The following is a 20,661-nucleotide window of genomic DNA, read 5'->3' as shown; positions in this document are numbered from 1 at the left end:
CATTTTGCTTTTTAGGTCAGCATTGCCGTCTAATCAACCAATATAGTCTTAAATAGCCCGCATATCACTTTTATAACATGGGATTTTGACCAAAACATGTTACATACATGCATACACATACATATGGGTTACAGGCCCATATGTCCGCATCAAGTTACATTTACAAATGTCATTTTAAATACATAATTAACACCTTAAATGCAAGTTTATCGTTTATTTTTATATTTCAAATAACTTTTGAGACAATAAAATGTACAAATATGTGTAAAAATGTAAAAATATATGTAGATCAAAGTGTAAAATTGTCATTCAGTGTAATGATCTGGACTTTGATTTTACCATTACCTCTTTAAATAAACATATAAAATGGCAAGTTAAAAAAATATATTTGTTGACTAGTCATTTTCACGTAATAGTGTTGGTTGTGTTTAGGCCTGTCACAATAACTTTTTTTTGTAGAAGCATTGTTTTTAATTTGAACTTCACCTCATGTCTACATGTTATGTTCGAGAAGCTGTAAGAGACACAGGCACAAGTGGAATGTAAAAGCATGGTGACATTCATTTTGAAGTAAATATAATGGTTGATATATTGTGTCACCAAAAATGAAAAATGCCTCAGGCCTAGCTGATTTATATTAAAAGGACTATGTCTTCTTGTTGTATGTATTATTCGATTTTTTTGAATAATACAAAGTAGATGTTGTAAATAACTGATTATCTTTACTGGTGAAGCTCAGTGTCAGCTGATTGCCTGCAGTATTAGCTGTAGCAGAAGTTCGGTCATTCAGGGTAATGCTAATTCTCTTACACCACAGTGTCATCCATTACACTGAACCATCATTAACCAGTTAAGCATCTTATTGATATTACAGATGAATGAGGAATATTTAGCATTGACAAATAGGTGTTCAACTTTATTAATAGTAATATTTGAATGCTCTTTGGTATGGTTTAATTTGTATTGTTGATTAATTATAGACAGTGCCAAGCGTTTCCCTCTGTGACAGTAAAAAGTCCAGAAAACGAATAAAGTAAGTGTGGACCCAGTAGCTTGAGTGGCACTTTTAAAGCCCCCCTACACACCAAGACCAATAAAGATAACTAAAAGAGTAACTCTGCTACCTCCACACCAAAGAACAAGAGTTTATCTTCTGCTCTTTAAAGTGGAATGATTCTGATTTGCTGTCAGTGCTTTTATCATTCATCAGCTGCAATCAAATATAAGAGGTTTCAACAGTGTTGTTTCTCTGTGCAGTTATGGTTTGTTGTGCTCTGGAATCTGCTGTTCTTTTATAGAATCTTTATTTTTAAAGACTTTGAGTCTGTAAAATGTTTATTATATTTTAAAATTGGCTTCTGCAGTCATTTACTCAGGACTGTTAATGACACAGATTAGTACTAATACAATTTCAGTTGTGGGAATAATAGCAATATTATATCTCTTTTTGGCTAATCGTCATTCAGCCTAAGATATATATATATTTAAAAATGAAACTTACTTATGAAACATACTTATCCTGACCTGTACATTTAAAATACAAAATAAATAAACTACATTATTATATTTTAAATGACTTTGATTTATTTTTTTGCTGGCAAATGGGAAAACCTAGTGGTTTGAAGGACAATGTTAATTGATATTTGAGGTCTGTTTGTTTATGCTCTTGTACTAATGCAAATCAAGTTTACAAAAAGATAAGAGTTGACAGCTTGTTTTGAACATTTAAAAGTGAAACAACTGTCAAAAATATTTAAATATTTTTTAATTGGAAAGGTATAACTTGCAACAATAAAGTAAAGTGAGTTGAAAAGAGTATATTAAAATAGTTATTAAATGCATTACAAGGAACCTTATTATTGCATATGTCAAACATGAATATGAGGATGCCTTTCTTCAAAATAACAAATGATTTTTCTTTGATTGCTTGAGAAAACAATAACAATTGTCATCATTGGTCAAATCATAATGATGCACCGGCAGTCCAGGGTCATTATTTGCGCTCTCCGTTTTTAAATTGGTAGAGAATTCAATAGATTAAAAAAAAAAAAAACTTAGAAATTTTACATTCATGAATATGAAACAGGAAAATAAGATTTATAAAAGCAAGTATCACCTTTTTCCAAACTGGGTCACAGGGGCAAAAACACAATAAATGAGTCCAGGGGTGTGGCATTACTCCCCCCTCCCGGTAGGTGCGTCCTCGCTCTGTAGAAACAGAGGGAGACATGGGTGGGAACTTGGGAGGAGGTTCCGGTGGAGGACAGACTCCCAGGAGGGATCCAGCAGACAGGGACAACGGAGGAAGGAGCCAGGGAGGCCAGGACGGAGATCCATGGTGGAGTCGACGGCGGGAGGAGCCATGGTGAAGCCATGGCCGATGACACCAGGGGGCCGACAGACTGCACCGGTGGGTGAGGAGCCCAAGATGGAGCAGCACAACCGCAGAGCCAGGGTGACGGAGGGCCTAGGTGGAGCAGAAGGCTCAGGCGACCAAGGCGGAGGCGGAGTCCTGGAAGACCGCTGTGGAGTCGGAGCGACCCAGGATGGAGGTGGAACCAGAGGGAAGGAGGAGCCTGACAGAGCCCGGAGGGATGGAGTGACGAGGTGAAATCAGAGGAATGGAGTCCCGAGGCGGCGGATGGTCGATGACTGACCAAGGTGGAGCCAGAGGGATGAGGGAGCCCGGTGGAGCAGGTGGGATGCCAGGCCACGGTGGAGTCGAGGGAGCTAAGAGCCAAGGCGGAGCTGCTGGGTCGAATGACCAAGGAGGAGTCCAGGGCTCGGAGGCTGGAGGCGAAGACAGGGCCTTAACACGCCAAGGCAGGGCCGGAGACTGGCAGTCCAGCGGTGAACCATCGTGCCCAGATTGTGCGGACTGAGGGTGAGCTGCAGGACTGACTGGCACCAGCAGGGATGACGAGGAACTGGCTGGTCTAGGAGGAGAGAGAGGAAGGATGGGAGGAAAAATAGGAGGATCAGGGCTGGACGGAACCAGCAGAAGTGGAGCAGAGGGACTGGCAGGTTTAGGAGGAGGTGGGAGAGGGAGGCTGAGAGGGAATACAGGAGACACAGAAGATTCAGAGCTGGGCAGAACCAGCGGAGAAGCAGAAGATTCAGGGCTGGGCAGAACCAGCGGAAATGGAGCAGAGGAAATGACTGGAGGAGGTAGGAGTGGGAGACTGAGAGGGTATACAGGGGGATTAGGGCTGGACGGAACCAGTGGAGAAACAGGAAAATTAGGTATTACCTCCATTGACCAGTCCATTAGATCCATAAGCTGCTCCACATTTCCCGACACCGGATACAGCTCACCCTCAGTTCGGAAGTGTGGGCAGGGCTTTCCTCCATGCCCTCGATCTCCACTAAGACTCACACGATGCACGGTGTTGCCGGCTCACACACCTGGTCAGTGGCGCTCTCGAGGTCCTGCTTACTGTCCGTAAATGTCTCGGGCTCTGCGGCTGCGGTGGGCTCTGGCTCCGTGCGGCCTGATGGTGGCTGGCTGGTCTCTGGGTCCGGAGTGGAACTGGCGAGATCCTTCATGGGGCAGATGGTGAGATGTGACCCATTTCTCGCCAGAGTCCGCTCCACGAATGCGGCGAATTCCTCCTGAGGACCATCTTCGGACGACAACGCTCTGCACTTGGAGTTCAGGCTGGCGTTATAGAAGGTGCAGAGCGCGTGGTCTGGGTAGCTGGTGGCATTCGCTAGCAGAAGAAACAGTCTGGTATGGTCCTCAGGAGAACGTCCTTCCTGCTCCAGCAGGAGGAGGAAGAATTTTTGGGCGAGAGAGTGGATCCATCGACACACTACGGAAAGAAAAGACTGAAAAAAAAATGAAAACAAAACGGAGGAAAAACATGCAATTTTAAACTTTTTGGGTCGGGTCTTCTGTTACGTAATGCTGCCGGAAGGAACACGGAGCCGAGGATAAACGAAATAAGGCTTTATTAAATCCACCACAGGGGAGATCCCACATGGAACTCAGAGGAAGACACACGTAAGTAGTTTGTAGACCCAACAAAACTGAACTGAAAGGACAAGGCTTAAGTACATGGGATAATTGGGGAAACACAGGTGGATGGAATGACTAAATTAACAGGGACATGGAACACGTGGGGAATAAAATAGACACATCTGGGAACTAATCAAACCAAACACGGGAGACAGAAACTGGGTCACAGGGGCAAACACACACTACTGTGACACCTGCTCTACTGTTATAAAGATCTAATTTACAAGTGTCAGAATTTAGTTTCACATCTCTTGTCCATATAAATCTCTGCATCGGCAGCAAATGTATTCATTTTGGGCCTCTGAATGTAAATGAGGTGTTTAACTTTAATCCTTGAGAATGAGCTCCATATTCACCTGTATCACACTATATCAGCCGTAAAAGCATGACAAATCAAATATGTTACTCATATGCAAACTTTCTTACATATCTTTTTACATTTTATCTTAATGTTCAATAAACTTAATGTCCAGTTCCATTTAAAAATAAAAATTAAATTACACATCTTAATCACCGAGTCTTATTATAATGATCCATACTGACTGAAATCTTTCTTTATGAGGGAGTCACAAGAAGAAGAGTGTCCACATGAAGCGTGTGGAGTCTGAGCAGTCTCCCGTCAAGATAAAATGAGCAAGCCTGTGTAGTTTGTGACAGTGTGAAGGCGTGTAAATGAGTTTGAGGGCATTCTCAATGACACACTAATCTCACCAGTGAAGCCCTTAATGTGATTTTCCAGCTTTGCCCAGAGTTTGATGATGGACTTTATTGGAAACAAGTAAACCCTAGTAATCTGTGTCCTCACTGTAACACACGCTCAATTCACATCCAGACAAATGGCACTGCATTCATCCTTTCAGTATCATTCTCTCCGAGACCTTTCCATGGCTATTTCTTGAAAACTGAATATGTTTACTTGTTCTAGAGCAGAAGAGAGTGCTTCATTCTCATTAGGGTGAGTTTCCTCTTCATTTTAACAAGTGTGTAAAACAGAGGGTTGTTTGTGTGAACTGAGTGGACAGATCCGTTTGCACTGATATGATTATTACAGCACGGGGGGGAATATGATGACTGACATGAAGTTCTCATCAGTGACACTTCAGAGGGCCAATCAGGGTTTCCATTACTGGTTTGCAGCATCTAATGATTATTAATGTCATCTATAGTACAACAGTACAACCTCAAAACGGTTTGATTTATTCAAAGTGCATGTATGTGTTGTAAGGACAGCCATCATCTCTGATGCAGTGATGGAGCAGCAGTGCGTCACCTGTTTGATAACTTCCTACTTAGGAGACTCTCCTTTAATCAGATTGGCTGTAAATCCATCAGTCTGGAAAGCTTTGAGAGCCTCACCTCATTGTCGTTTTCAGTTACGTGCTTTTTGGTGGGTTGAATTACATTTACATTTAGCAGACGCTTTCATCCACTTACAAATGAGGACAATGCCAGAAATCAAAATCAACAAAAGAGTAATGATATGCAAGTGCTATAACAAGAATCTGCTTTACATAGTACACATTGCAAGAATTTTTTAATTATGTAAATATAGAAAAAGATTAGAGCAATCAAATATTAGAGCCCTTTTTTTTTTAATTGTAGAAGTATATCAAGTTCGTCAAGACAAACTTTTTTTTGGCTTGAGAAAGCGTAGTCTGAGAGTTTAAAGCAGTTGTAAAAGCCTGAAGCATCATGATTAGCATGTTGCTAGCATGATTAACAAGTAACTAGCATGTTTGCAATTAATTTAGAACCATAAACCACAACAACAACAAACAAAAAAATGTTGGGATTGCTGAAAATGTCTTTTAAGTAGTACAATTTTTGTAAAAATTAAAGACTGAGAAGGTTTTGTGTTTTGTAATGAAAGTGAAATGCATGACTGGGATGAGTAGAGTGCAGCTCTCTGTCTGTGAGGTCAGGGGTCAGAGAAATGGGCTATTTCAGGAGTAAGTGGATTAGGTGGTAAGTCTCCGGCTGCTTTATTCACTCTTTGGCTTGATGTGAGCACAGAACAGCAGAATTCACTTAGACGCCAACTGTTTGAAAATGAGCAGGACGATGTTGCATCTTAAAGGAAGACAAAATAAATGAAAGAGAGTCGTTTGAGTGTATGATTGAGGGACACGTTATCAGTTCAGCTGTGGATTCAGTGGATCGAAGAGAAAGTAAAGTTGATTTTCTCTAGCAGTTTTTTGGGTGAGTAATAATCACAACTCATTCTCATTATTAAAAAAAACTATAATATTAATATTAATTAAAAATGTATATATTATATTTACTATAATAAGAACTGAAATCCCAAAAAATATACAGCAAACAATTTTTTATATTGTTTTTTATAATAACATAAGAAATGTTTCTTGGTCATTATATCAGCAAATTATAATGATTTCTGAGGAATTGTGTGCTGAAGTAATGAAGCTGAAAATTGATCTTATTGTTTTTACTGTATTCCTGATGAATGCAGCTTTAATTGAGTATAAGCAACAACTTCAAATAAACCTTACTAGTCGTTGATGTCAGTAGAGCTCATTCATTTATCCTGTGCTCAAACAGATAATGCCATGGAGGAGGAAGTATCATGGACTTTGGTAAGGAATGGCAAAACCTAAACTTCAAGTAATAATCATCAGAACACAGTTACACTTTATTTGACTTTGTCCTCTCGCCTTTTACATTTAAAAGACATTTCTATTTCCTAATGTAATCAGTAAAGCAACAAAGATTTCCTTTCTGCTTGTCTGTTTGACATCTATATTGCAGAACTCATCGGTTGGTTAATGGTTTTGCTCACCCGAGGAGACACTTTGAGAGTGATCAGAATCTCCTGAGTTTCTAAGTAGATCATGTGTGTTTGATTCTTAAAGTGACGGGTTCCAGGGTTCCCAGAGCCAAATACACGATGGTTCAAGAGGTGCTGTGTTACGTGATCCCCTATCATATGCAGTGCTCCATGGGATGTGGTGGACTGGCCTGCAAGTATGAGGACCCTTCACACTGGAGTGAAGACGATCAGGCCATCAGAGGAATCTACTCGTCCTGGTACACGTCATGCACTAACACCTGTTTACTTAAACGTGGCCTTTTCCAACTGAGGTTAAGCCTCTGGCAGTCTTATGAACCAAAGCTTCTCGGATTGTTGAGGTCTCACATCACATTTTTCTTTATGCCAAACAGGGTTACAAAAATAATGTGTTTCTTTCCCCCAAAATGTTTCCTCTTCAGAAAGTCAACCGATCACCAAAGGCTTGCTTTTACATCCCCAAAGTTTTATGCAATAACAGCAGGTACGAATGGATTAGTTCGACACATGGCTTTTCTGTTTCTCCTTAGGATCACTGATAATCTGCTGGCCATGGCCCGCCCTTCCACTGACATCATTGAAAAATTTGGCGTTATAGACCAGTTTTTGAGGTAAAACCAATGATTGTAAAAATAAATCTGGTTCTGGAGTATGTGTTTGGTACACTTTTATAATTAGCTGTTTCGTCGTGTTAAGATGTGGTTTGAAGACAGTTATTAACCTCCAGTGCCCTGGTGAACATGCCAGCTGTGGAAACCCACTGGATCCCCAGAGCGGCTTCACGTATCGACCGGAGACATTCATGGAGGCTGGCAGTGAGTGATGCTGTCTGATTCTACCTAACTTTGTATTAATATGTATTTTGCCCATGTAATATAAAGAATCTTCTTGACACATTGAGTTGTTCTTATGTTTTCAGGTTGTAAAGGTACTCTTGTTGCTCTATTTTAGTATATTTCTACAACTTTAGATGGAATGACTATGGTGTGGCATCTCTCACATCCATCTTGGATATGGTCAAAGTCATGTGTTTTGCCATCCAAGAAGGCAAGATGGCTGTTCACTGTCATGCAGGGCTTGGCAGAACAGGTACAGTTCTGTTTTATATGTTAAAAAATATATTTATAATTTAATAAACACACCTGATTTATAGGTTGCTGGTTTGATCCTTACAAGCAGCCATGAACTATTATTATAATTCTGTCCTCAAGCAGCACACTTAACCCCATGATACTCCTGAGGGATTTTCTGGATAATAATGCAGCCATAAGTCGCTTTAGTTAAAGGGGTCATGAACTGAGAAACCGAAGTTCCCTTGATCTTTTGACAAATAAGAGGTCATTGTACTATAAAAACATCCTGTAAGTTTCAGAACTCATCGCTTTCTTGTTAGTCTAAAAACAGCTTAGATTGAAGGTAGTCTGCCGAAACAGCAGCTTATGGAATGTTCTATGATGTAAAAGTGTGGACTAGCACCACGTCCACAGGAGACCATCAACACCAACAGTACATCGCTGCTGTTTAGCCCCGCCCACTGATTCTACATTACTGTCTTTTAAGCACCGCCCACCGATTCTACATCGATTACTGCTTAACCCTGCCCACCGATTCTACATCGATTACTGCTTAACCCTGCCCACCGATTCTACATCACTGCCTGTTTAGCTCCGCCCACCGATTCTACATGTCATGTCAAGTCACCTTTATTTATATAGCGCTTTAAACAAAATACATTTCTTCAAAGCAACTGAACAACATTCATTAGGAAAACAGTGTGTCAATAATGCAAAATGACAGTTAAAGGCAATTCATCATTGAATTCAGTTATGTCATCTCTGTTCAGTTTAAATAGTGTCTGTGCATTTATTTGCAATCAAGTCAACGATATCGCTGTAGATGAAGTGTCCCCAACTAAGCAAGCCAGAGGCGACAGCGGCAAGGAACCGAAACTCCATCGGTGACAGAATGGAGAAAAAAACCTTGGGAGAAACCAGGCTCAGTTGGGGGGCCAGTTCTCCTCTGACCAGATTAAACCAGTAGTTTAAATCCAGGCTGCAGAAAAATCAGATTGTGCAGAAGAATCATCTGTTTCTTGTGGTCTTGTCCTGGTGGTCCTCTGAGACAAGGTCTTTACAGGGGATCTGTATCTGGGGCTCTAGTTGTCCTGGTCTCCGCTGTCTTTCAGGGCAGTAGAGGTCCTTTCTAGGTGCTGATCCACCATCTGGTCTGGATACGTACTGGATCCGGGTGACTGCAGTGACCCTCTGATCTGGATACGTACTGGATCTGGTGGCTACGGTGACATCGGAATAAGAGAGAAACAGACTTATATTAGCATAGATGCCATTCTTCTAATGATGTAGCAAGTACATAGGGTGTTATGGGAAGTGTTCCCGATTCCGGTTTACCTAATTAATGTAGACTAAAAATCCTTAAACGGATTTGAATATTAAAAGCATATTAGTATGTTATGTGTAAGCCAGGTTAAAGGGGTGGGTTTTTAATCTACATTTAAACTGCAAGAGTGTGTCTGCCTCCCGAACAATGTTAGGTAGGTTATTCCAGAGTTTAGGCGCCAAATAGGAGAAGGATCTGCAGCTCGCAGTTGATTTTGATATTCTAGGTATTACCAAATTGCCTGAGTTTTGAGAACGTAGCAGACATAGAGGATTATTATGTAAAAGGAGCTAATTCAAATACTGAGGTGCTAAACCATACAGGGCTTTATAAGTAATAAGCAATATTTTAAAATCTATACGATGTTTGATAGGGAGCCAGTGCAGTGTGGACAGGACCGGGCTAATATGGTCATACTTCCTGGTTCTAGTAAGAACTCTTGCTGTTGCATTTTGGACTAGCTGTAGTTTGTTTACTAAGCATGCAGAACAACCACCCAATAAAGCATTACAATAATCTAACCTTGAGGTCATAAATGCATGGATTAAAATTCCTGTGTTTGACATTGAGAGCATAGGCCGTAATTTAGATATATTTTTGAGATGGAAAAATGCAGTTTTACAAATTCTAGAAACGTGGCTTTCTAAGGAAAGATTGCGATCAAAAACACACCTAGGTTCCTAACTGATGACGAAGAATTGACAGAGCAACCATCAAGTCTTAGACAGTGTTCTAGTCAAGTCTTAGCCAGAGTTTTTAGGTCCTATAATTAACACCTCTGTTTTTTCAGAATTTAGCAGTAAGAAATTACTCGTCATCCAGTTTTTTATTAGAGATGTTCCGATACCCTTTTTCTCTTCCCGATACCGATTCCGATACCTGGGCTCAGGGTATCGGCCGATACCGAGTACTGATCCGATACCTGGGTGTATATCTGTATATACAGCTGTATATACTACTAGCCCTGTGTAAATTGCTAGAATTTTTTTATGGTGTGCTTCAGACAGATCCCTCAATAAAACATGAACAAATACATGGTGAACTACTGTATTTATTACAGTATTTTTATTATCTAACATGAATTTGACAGTATTATTTATTTTCTTATGCAAAAAAGAACTTCAAATGCAGCCAAAAATCTAACACCGCAAACTAAAAAAGGTATTTAAGTTTTACAATATAACTGTATAAAAAAACTGCAACAAATAAGTCTAGGAATATAAAAAAAGATCTATTAATCAGATAATCTCTAACAAGTAAAAAACAAGTAAAAAACAAGCAACCATCTAGGCATAATTATTATTATTATAGAGATGTATTATTATTACTGTAGGCTACAACAGTAGCTTTATATATTGTCAATTTACTCATGTAAACCAAACATTTATTTTAATGGGCTGCCATGAAGATCTTTGAGTGTCTGTGTTTATGATATGACAGTATTCTCAAATGAAACGGTAAATTCTCATGAAGTGACGGTTTATGCGTTCGTGTCCTCATGACACACAGCAGAGACTACAAAACAGCGAGCTCTCGCGCATCTGTGCCAGTCACCCACAGAGATGTAGATTTTGCGGGAGTAATATTTAAATAGTATTTTGCAGTTTAATATTCACAGACACTAGTATATATTCGGCTACTGTCTGGAGCCCTGCGTTTTGACTTACACGGAAGCGACTGAACGCAGTTGCCGGTACTGAATATACTCGAGAGTCTGTAACTACCGGTACTACAGAGACATACTGCTAACCACTGATCTATAATATAGTAGCGGCTTCACTGTCTTTTGGCAGTTTAGAATGTGATGAGTGATCCAGTCATATATAGATAAGGGCTGCTAACGCGTTTTCATTTCTTCTTCGCTGCTCTAAACAGGGGTTGCTTGTGGCAACACAGCACAACTTCCTGTGTTTTCAATGCATTTTGAGCAGCGAAGAAGAACCGTGCAGCGGTTAGGCAAAGCTTGCGGTCATAACTAGGTCTTTTTTAAGAAAATGGTATCGGATCGGTATATGGGTTCATGTACTCGCCGATGCCGATGCCAGAATTTGTTGTGGTATCGGAGATATTTCCGATACTAGTATCGGAATCGGAACAACTCTATTTTTTATATCGACTATGCATTCAATTCGTTTCTCAAATTGTTGTGTTTCACCGGGCCGCGAAGAAATATAGAGCTGAGTATCATCAGCATAACAGTGAAAGCTAACACCATGTTTCCTGATGATATCTCCCAAGGGTAACATATAATGCGTGAAGAGTAGCGGCCCTAGTACTGAGCCTTGAGGCACTCCATACTGCACTTGTGATCGATATGATACATCTTCATTCACTGCTACGAACTGATGGTGGTCATATAAGTACGATTTAAACTATGCTAATGCACTTCCACTGATGCCAACAAAGTGTTCAAGTCTATGCAAAAGAATGCTGTGGTCAATTGTGTCAAACGCAGCACTAATATCCAATAAAACTAAAAGAGAGATACACCCACGATCAGATGATAAGAGCAGGAAATTTGTAACTATAAGGAGAGCAGTCTCAGTACTATGATACGGTCTAAATCCTGACTGGAAATCCTCACATATACCATTTTTCTCTAAGAAGGAATATAATTGTAAGAGACCACCTTTTCTAGTATCTTGGACAGAAAAGGGAGATTCGAGATTGGTCTATAATTAACTAGTTCTTTGGGGTCAAGTTGTGGTTTTTTGATGAGAGGCTTAATAATAGCCAGTTTGAAGGTTTTGGGGACATATCCTAATGACAATGAGGATTAATAATAGCCAGAAGAGGATCTATGACTTCTGGAAGCACCTCTTTTAGGAGCTTAGATGGTATAGGGTCTAACATACATGTTGTTGGTTTAGATGATTTAACAAGTTTATACAATTCTTCCTCTCCTATAGTAGAGAATGAGTGGAACTGTTCCTCAGGGGGTCTATAGTGCACTGTCTGATGCGATACTGTAGCTGACGGCTGAATGGTTACAATTTTATCTTCAATAGTATCGATTTTAGAAGTAAAGTAATTCATAAAGTCATTACTGTTGTGGCGTTGGGAAATGTCAACACTTGTTGAGGCTTTATTTTTCGTTAATTTAGCCACTGTATTGAATAAATACCTGGGGTTATGTTTGTTTTCTTCTAAAAGAGAAGAAAAGTAATCAGATCTAGCAGTTTTTAATGCTTTTCTGTAGGATAGGTTACTTTTTAGCAATACGAAATACCTCTAGTTTTGTTTTCCTCCAGCTGCGGTCCATTTTTCGGGCTGCTCTCTTTAGGGTGTGAGTATGCTCATTATACCTTGTTGTCAAACTGTTTTCCTTAACCTTCCTTAAGCGTAAAGGAGCAACTGTATTTAAAATGCTAGAAAAGAGAGAGTCCATAGTTTCTGTTACATCATCAAGTTGTTCTGAGGTTTTAGATATGCTAAGTAATTTGGATACATCAGGAAGATAACTTAAAAAGGAGTCTTTTGTGGTAGAAGTGATGGTTCTTCCATACTTGTAACAAGAAGTATAATTTATAGTTTTGGCTTTATGAAGTTTGCTCAAAACTAAATTGATCTGAGATATCATCAATTGGCTGCATAATTTCAACACTTATCAACATCAATTCCATGTGACAGTGTTAAATCTAGAGTATGATTTCGACAATGAGTAGGTCCTGAAACATGTTGTCTAACACCAATAGAGTTCAGAATGTCTATAAATGCTGATCCCAATTCATCTTTTTCATTATCAACATGGATATTAAAATCACCAACTATTAAAACTTTATCTGCAGCCAGAACTAACTCGGATGTAAAATCACCAAACTCTTTAATAAAGATTAATACATTGATTACTGTTTAGCCCTGCTTAAGAGAGGCGATTGCAGGAACCAAACGATAAAGATGCTTCGAAGACAACAAGACGCTGTTCAGTCCCAAGTTGTGGAAATACAACCTTCCTTCTGATCCAACATTAGCAAAGAGTGAATTTACTAAATTTTCTATATATTTAATGAAGATCCAGATTGCATTAGTAAGAACTCGGTCATTTGTTCACTTAATTTTATGGTGAATTTATTTTCAAACAAGGCACAATTTGAGGCAGGATTTTCAGAAAGATTGAAACTAAAAGATAATGCTGTGCTGTGTGTACTGGATCCGATAGTAATGTCACAACTCCCAAGTGTGAGTAACTGATTTTATTATGTGGTCGCTATTGCTCTGTCTGTTATTACAGATCGTTTGACATGTATCAAGTTATTTATGCATTTTTAACCTAAATCACAGCAGCGTCCATCAATGAAGGATTTAGGCTGTGAAGTATACAACTATTGGCCAATCACAGCAGTGGGCGTTTACTTCTGAGTCTACAATCCACTACTCCTATTTATACAGAGCTTCTGATGAGGGGGTTAAAAATAGGACTAAATTATGATGTTTTTCATGTAAAATCTTGACAACATTATAAGGGGACCTCAGAGAATAGTACAAAATAAAAATGCAGTTCATGACCCCTTTAAAAGCTAGTGTCATTCTCTACTGAATGCTTTCCTGATCCCTGTCTCTCACTGACTGTCCTCTCAAATAAAGAAAACAACAACGACAAAAAAAACAAAAAAAAAACAGTTTTCAATCATGTAGTAACCTACACTTAAATGTTTGCAATCAAATTGCATCATTACGATATGTCCACTAGCTGGATACTGACTCTTTTTACATGTTGTTCTTATAGGTGTGTTGCTGGCCTGTTTCTTCTTGTTCACCACACAGATGACAGCAGACCAAGCCATTCTGTTAGTTCGAAGCAAACGACCCAACTCTATCCAGACTAGAGGACAGCTCCATTGTGTCAGGCAGTTTGCTCAGTTCCTGGTTCCGCTAAGGAATGTGTTTGCTAACGCTGAGCCTAGAGCGCCGCCTGTTACTCTTTCACAATACTTGATCCGCCAAAAACATATACTGCATGGATATGAGGCTCGGAAGTTGAGATACGTGCCAAAGCTCGTCCCTCTCATCTGCAGACTCCTACTGGACATCGCAGAGAATCGCCAGGTTATCGAGGAGGACATTGTCGAGGTTCCTGACGTCACATCGGTGGTAGAGAAAACTTTAAATGAGAGTTCAGTGTATCAGTTAAACAGAGAGATTTGGGGAAATGGGATGACTCTGATCAGTCCCCGTCTTCCAGGTCTACCCAGAGCCAACAGAGGCAACACACAACCTCTTTACTATGTCCGTAAGAGCCTCAGCTACAGCGAGTCTGACCTCCAGAGGTTAGCAGCGTCTTTAAACCTCTCGGATAACCCTCTCGGGGTTTTAGCCAGCATCCACTCAACTACCATCAACGATCAGCTGGGAGCTTTCAACTGTGTTTCCCAGAACTATGTCGCTCCTTCTCTGGGGGCTTGTAAGAACAATTACATCTACAGCTCAACCAGCAATATATGGGAGCTGAAAACTCTTATGGATCAGACAGAAGGATCTCCACTGCTCAAAACCAGGAGGCAGTCTGTCCTGCAGCGAAGCCAATCTCTAGGCGTTTCAGATGAGAAAAGCACCACGAACATCGCAAGAATACTGGCCTACTGGAGGAGAGACTGCAAGCAAAGCACTGACCCTGACGAGGCTCAACACATTGAGAAAGAGCATTCGGAGGTGCCCTTCATCACTGTCCAGTCCGAGCTGTCTCTGGAGTCTCGTCACCTCCTGGTGGCTCAGTCCCTTGCAGTAGACCTCGAGAAGGATGGAGAGAAGGAGCAAATTCAGAAGGTGTCTACTTGGCAGGTAAGTGCATGTACTGATTTACTAAGAAAGTATTAAAGATGTATTTAAGTATTAAATTCAGTGTTTATTCTTACATCTGTCTTTGGTTTTGGTACATTCCCTTGTTGTTTGTTCATTTTTATTGGCTTTATGTGTACTCTCATTTTTTTAATTTGTCACATTCTCATTTAAAAATAAAAAAGTATTAAAAGATTAGTTCACTTTCAGAATAAACATTTCTTGATAATTTACTCACCCTCATGTCATGAAAGATGTTCATGTTCAGTCAAAAAGAAATGAAAGTTTTTGAGGAAAACATTCCAGGATTTTTCTCCATAGTGGGCTTCAGTGGTGGCCCATCAATTAAAAGTCCAAACTGCAGTTTCAAAAAGAGCTACATGATCCCAGCAGATGAAAAAGGCTCTTATCTAGTGAATCAATATGTCATTTTCCAATAGGCAGAAATACCAACCCAGTGTTTACGAAGCAAACGTGTAAAGTCTTAATCAAATGGTCTTGACAAAAAAAAAAAAAAAAAAAAAAATTCCTATGTCATCCGTGACCTTTCCAACGTGGTTAAGTGATGCAAAGTCATGGACGAGCATCCCAGAGCATTAGTGGTTAAAAAGTATATAAATATCTTCCTTTCTATTATTTTTTAGAAAATGACTGTTTGGGTAGATATGAACCTTATTCCTCAGCTGGTATTTTTTTTATTTTTTATTAATGATTCTTTACAAATTGAAGAAAGACTGCCATGAGCATCTTGGATGACATGGGGGTAAGTAAATTATCAGCAATTTTTTATACTGGAAGTAACTTATCCTGTAAAGTTAAAGTAGGGATTGGCAGCTCTGGTCCTGGAGGGACACAGTTGTCAGGGTTTACTTCAATCCCAGAGAGTGCTGTGACATGTAGCCAAGTATGGTAACCCCTACTCAGAATTTGTGCTCTGAATTTATCCAGTCCAAGTGCACACATACCACGCCATTGTTGCTGCCTACTGGGGGTTCAGTGTACTGTACCAAGGGGCACCTAATGGTGCTTTCCCACTGCACTGTATTGCTCACTTTTGGGGGTTTAACACTGCGTACAGTAGCTTGTACCTGATACTTTTTATAGTACCACCTTGGTTGAGGTTCCAAGTAATCCTACTAATACTTAAATGTGTCTTGCAAACTCTATCATCACTGCCAGCATCACTGGATTTGTGGCACGAGACACCAAACCAGCTAGATTGAAATAGTCAGCAACAGGCACTTTTTTTAAATGACTTGCTTTAACCAACCACTGCACGTAACTTGAAAAATGAATTGAATTTACGTTAAGTGCATATAGCCTGGATTTTTGGCTATGTAGATTAACTCCACCCATCAGCGTGTGATTGGGGCTCATTAACAATACAAAAGATGGTCGCTCTAACATCAGCTCCAGTGGTGCATAGTTAAACATGTGCCATAGTCATTTTTGACCTGGGTATGAATTTGCCTTTTGCCCTTTTTTTCTTCCTTTTCAAATCTTATCAGAATGGCATTTTATTTTTTTTTTTTTAAATGAAGTCAATCATCAAAAAGTTGAAAATAAAGTAACAGGTAGGGTTATGGAGGGCTTTAATGTCCCAATAAGGTGGCATTCATTTACTGGGGGACCCCCCTCAAAACACCATTGGGCTAATTTTGGGCTAGTTTTGCATAGCAGTTGGGTGGGTTTCATTGTGAAAACCTGGCACACTTGATCCCATCAGATTTGGGTTGTTTATCTTGGGGTCTTGGTGTATGGTCTCAGACAAGACTGCAGACTATTTCCACTGTTCTTCAGGAGATGAAGTTGCCATTGTCTCTTCAACATTTTAGAGAGATTGCATGACAGAATGACATCTTAGTTCTGAGTTCTGCTTCATGCTCGGGTCCAGACCAACCACAAGCCAAACCTCCTCTTCATTAAAGATTATATTTACATTTAGCAGACCCTTTTATTCAAAGCGACTTGACACAATCAAAGTCAACAAAAGTGGAATAATATGCACTATCAATTCAGAATTTGTGTGTTAATATAATGCTTCGTCTAGAGAACCAACAGGTCAGGGGGTTATGTGGTCTACTGTTGTGCATCCCAGTTCTTTAAATGACTTTAGCATGTAAAGTTTGAGTCTGCTTACTGAAGACAGGTAGCTCTGCATGATGGACCTAGTTGTTGTCCACTCGGGCTAAACATCACATCATGTACTAATCTTACACTCAGAAACCCTAGGTCAGATGCTCTGTATTTGTTCATTCTTCTCTGCAGGCAGATCTTAACCGTCAAGGTGCATGGGAGCGACTGTGTTTGGAGAAAGACCCATTTATTCTGTCTGGAATCATGTGGTCCTGGCTGGAGCAGCTCAAAGAGCCAATCATCTCAGCTCATGATGTTCACACACTAACAGAGACCAGCCAGGACCCCCAAACTGTGCTCAATTGCCTAGATAGGGTCAGTCTTAAATATCAGACCTATTTTTTCATACTTTCTTTACTTTCTTAACTTAGTATGGCTCAATATTACTAACAAGAGGCATTTCATGAGTACATTTGAACTTTGTTCCATGATGTGAATCTATTATTATTACCATCTTCAGGCTTCCAGGGAAACCTTGATGTGCATTCTGGACTGTTTCGCTCATTTACTGACAACAACTGAGGAAATCGAGAGTGCTTTCCTGGAGCGAGCGACCAAAGCTTTCACAAAGGTACTGTGTGTCATTCTGAGATGTCCTGAAATGGTTAAATGAGTACTTTTATTTACCGTGGTGCTCTCTTTAGATGAAAAACACCAATGGTGGGAAGAGCGTCCACAAAATCATGAACGGGGTCTTGAAGCTTGTTCTGCATCATTTGAGGAACGAGTTTGAGGTCTAACACATGCAACAATCACTAAACTACAGTTAACTACAAAGAGAATGAGTTTATCTGCATCTGTGTCCAATGTCAGAGACGAGCTTGCTCCTCAGCTCTCGGTTCAGATGAAGAATCCAGCTTGTGATTTAGCCCACAGATAGACTGAATTATAATTATCCCATTTTTAGAAGTTAGAAAATGTGTTTTACGTGGTGAATTGATTGATGTAAACTGTATGTTATGTGCCATAGTGCTAATACTTGAAAGCATTGCTTAAACTTCCCATTTTTGTACAATGTTTGTACAGTTATTTGTAATAAAATACTTAGATTGCACACAACTAGGAATGAAATCTTCATCTTCATTTTACATTAGCATAAAGATGTAAAGGCTAACTGAGATTGGATTTATTGCACAGAGGAAAAGTGGTTTATTTCTGGAACCGTCCTGCTGTGCTCGGTTCCACATCTCTTCCAACAATGACACGGACTGAAATCAGTTTTGGGAGCATTAGTCTTACCCTCGGGCTCAAGTCAAGATTTTCTTTGGAGGTAGTGAGTATCCATTTTTGATCTGGTGATGAGCGGAGGAGGTTTAAACTCAAGGAGTCGCACACCACGTGCCTGGACACTTCAGACCACCAGAGACCCTAGAACAGCGCCCACCTAAAAACATTCCCACACACTCACTGGTGACTCCACACTGAGCAAAGTCTGTTCACACACGACCAGTCAAACCTTTCTGAACAGACACATCTCTCATGTTTCTAAAGAAGTCTCTTCTGCTCACCAAGCCTGCATTTATCTGATCCACAATACAGCAAACACAGTAATCTTGTGAAACATTTTTACTATTTAAAATAACTGCTTTATATTTTTCTATATTGTAAAATGTAATTTATAAATTATAATAAAAACTGTATTTTCAGCATCATTTCTCCAGTCTTCAGTGTCACTTAATCTTAAGAAATCATTCTAATATTATGATTTAATGCTCAAAAAAACATTTATTATTATTATTATTATTATTATGTTGAAAACAGTTGAGTATATTTTTTTCTTCAGATTTCTTTGATTAAAAGAAAGTTCAGAAGAACAGCATTTATCAGAAAAATGAATCTTTTGTAACATTATAAATGTCTTTATCATCACTTTTGAACATTTTCAAGCATTCTTATATGCATATATATATAAGGTACATATATACAGTGGGGATCGAAAATTTGGGCACCCCTTGCAGAATCTGTGAAAATATGAGTAATTTTCAAAGAATAAGAGAGATCATACTAAATGCATGTTATTTTTTATTTAGTACTGTCCTGAGTAGGATATTGTACATAAAATATTTTAACATTTATTCCACAAGACAAAAAAAATGCTGAAATTATTAAAATAACCCCACTCAAAAGTTTGGGAACCCTTGGTTCTTAGTACTGTGTTCTGTTACCTGATGATCCTCGACTGTCTTTCTGTTTTGTGATGGTTGTGCATGAGTCCCTTGTTTGTTCTGAACAGTTAAACTGAGCAGCGTTCTTCAGAAAAATCTTTCAGCTCCTGCAGATTCTTCAGTTTTCCAGCATCTTTGCATATTTGAACCCTTTCAAGCAGTGACTTTATGATTTTGAGATGCATCTTTTCAGACTGAGGACATTTGAGGGACTCAAACACAACTATTTAAAAAGATTCAAACATTCACTGATGCTCCAGAAGGAAACAAGATGCATTAAGAGCAGGGGGTGAAAACTTTTGAACACGATGAAGATGGCCAAATTTGTCTTATTTTGTTGAAATATATATATTTTTTTATTTAGTTCTGCCCTTCGTAAGCAACAGAAGATACTTGTATGTTTCCCGGTACACAAATTAAGTACAATTTACCTTGATCTTCAAATTCCAAAAGTTTTCACCCCCCAGCTCTTAATGCATCTTGTTTCCTTCTGGAGCATCAGTGAATGTTTGAATCTTTTTAAATTGTTGTGTTTGAGTCCCTCAAATGTCCTCAGTGTGATAAGATGCATCTCAAAATCATAAAGTCACTGCTTGAAAGGGTTCAAATATGCAAAGATGCTGGAAAACTGAAGAATCTGCAGGAGCTTAAAGATTTTTCTGAAGAACGCTGCTCAGTTTAACTGTTCAGAACAAACAAGGGACTCATGCACAGCCATCACAAAACAGAAAGACAGTCGAGGATCATCAGGTAACAGAACACAGTACTAAGAACCAAGGGTTCCTAAACTTTTGAGTGGGGTTATTTTAATAATTTCAGCATTTTTTTTTTTTTTTTGTCTTGTGGACTAAATGTTAATATATTTTATGTACAATATCTTACTCAGGACAGTACTAAATAAAATATAACATGCATTTAGTATGATCTCTCTTATTTTTTGAAAATTACTCATATTTTCACAGATTCTGCAAGGGGTACCCAAACTTTCAAGCCCCACTGTATATATATATATATATATATATATATATATATATATATATATATATATATATATATATATATATATATATATATATATATTAGGGGTGTAACGATACGCGTATTCGTATTGAACCGTTCGGTACGACGCTTTCGGTTCGGTACGCGGTACGCATTATGTATACCGAACGGTTCGTTGGAGTAATTAATTATATTTGGAAAAAAAAAAAAAAGAGAGAGATAGAAATATAATGATATGCGTTCAACAAGGTAGCCCAATAACCCAAACAACGTAACAGGCAACGCCCCTGACACTCCCGAAGAAGAAAAAAACACCATCTTATATGTTTATGTTAGGCTACTCAGCAGGCGCTCGCTCACTCAGT

At 39.2% G+C, this 20,661-nt stretch overlaps 1 protein-coding gene across 1 annotated transcript; it reads left to right on the top strand.

Annotated features, from left to right (window-relative positions):
- Positions 1-4,566: 4,566 nt before the first annotated feature.
- LOC128011278 (protein tyrosine phosphatase domain-containing protein 1) lies at positions 4,567-18,784 on the top strand. Its single transcript, XM_052593506.1, has 10 exons — positions 4,567-6,217; positions 6,578-6,612; positions 6,889-7,063; positions 7,355-7,435; positions 7,521-7,639; positions 7,776-7,913; positions 13,948-14,999; positions 17,265-17,447; positions 17,593-17,703; positions 17,777-18,784. Exons 2-10 carry the CDS (start codon positions 6,603-6,605, stop codon positions 17,870-17,872), a joined length of 1,965 nt encoding a protein of 654 aa, XP_052449466.1. The 5' UTR covers positions 4,567-6,217; positions 6,578-6,602; the 3' UTR covers positions 17,873-18,784.
- Positions 18,785-20,661: the final 1,877 nt, after the last annotated feature.

Source organism: Carassius gibelio, chromosome B23 (assembly GCF_023724105.1).
Source record: "Carassius gibelio isolate Cgi1373 ecotype wild population from Czech Republic chromosome B23, carGib1.2-hapl.c, whole genome shotgun sequence".
Classification (NCBI taxonomy): Eukaryota; Metazoa; Chordata; class Actinopteri; order Cypriniformes; family Cyprinidae; genus Carassius; species Carassius gibelio.
Note: the sequence above shows the minus strand (reverse complement) of the source record. Positions and strands in the feature narration are given on the sequence as shown.

Excerpts from the sequence above, each read along its gene's own strand:
- LOC128011278 (XM_052593506.1), top strand. Across the intron at positions 7,436-7,520 it reads GTTATAGACCAGTTTTTGAG|ATGTGGTTTGAAGACAGTTA; the intron begins GTAAAACCAATG and ends CGTCGTGTTAAG. Across the intron at positions 7,914-13,947 it reads TGCAGGGCTTGGCAGAACAG|GTGTGTTGCTGGCCTGTTTC; the intron begins GTACAGTTCTGT and ends TTGTTCTTATAG.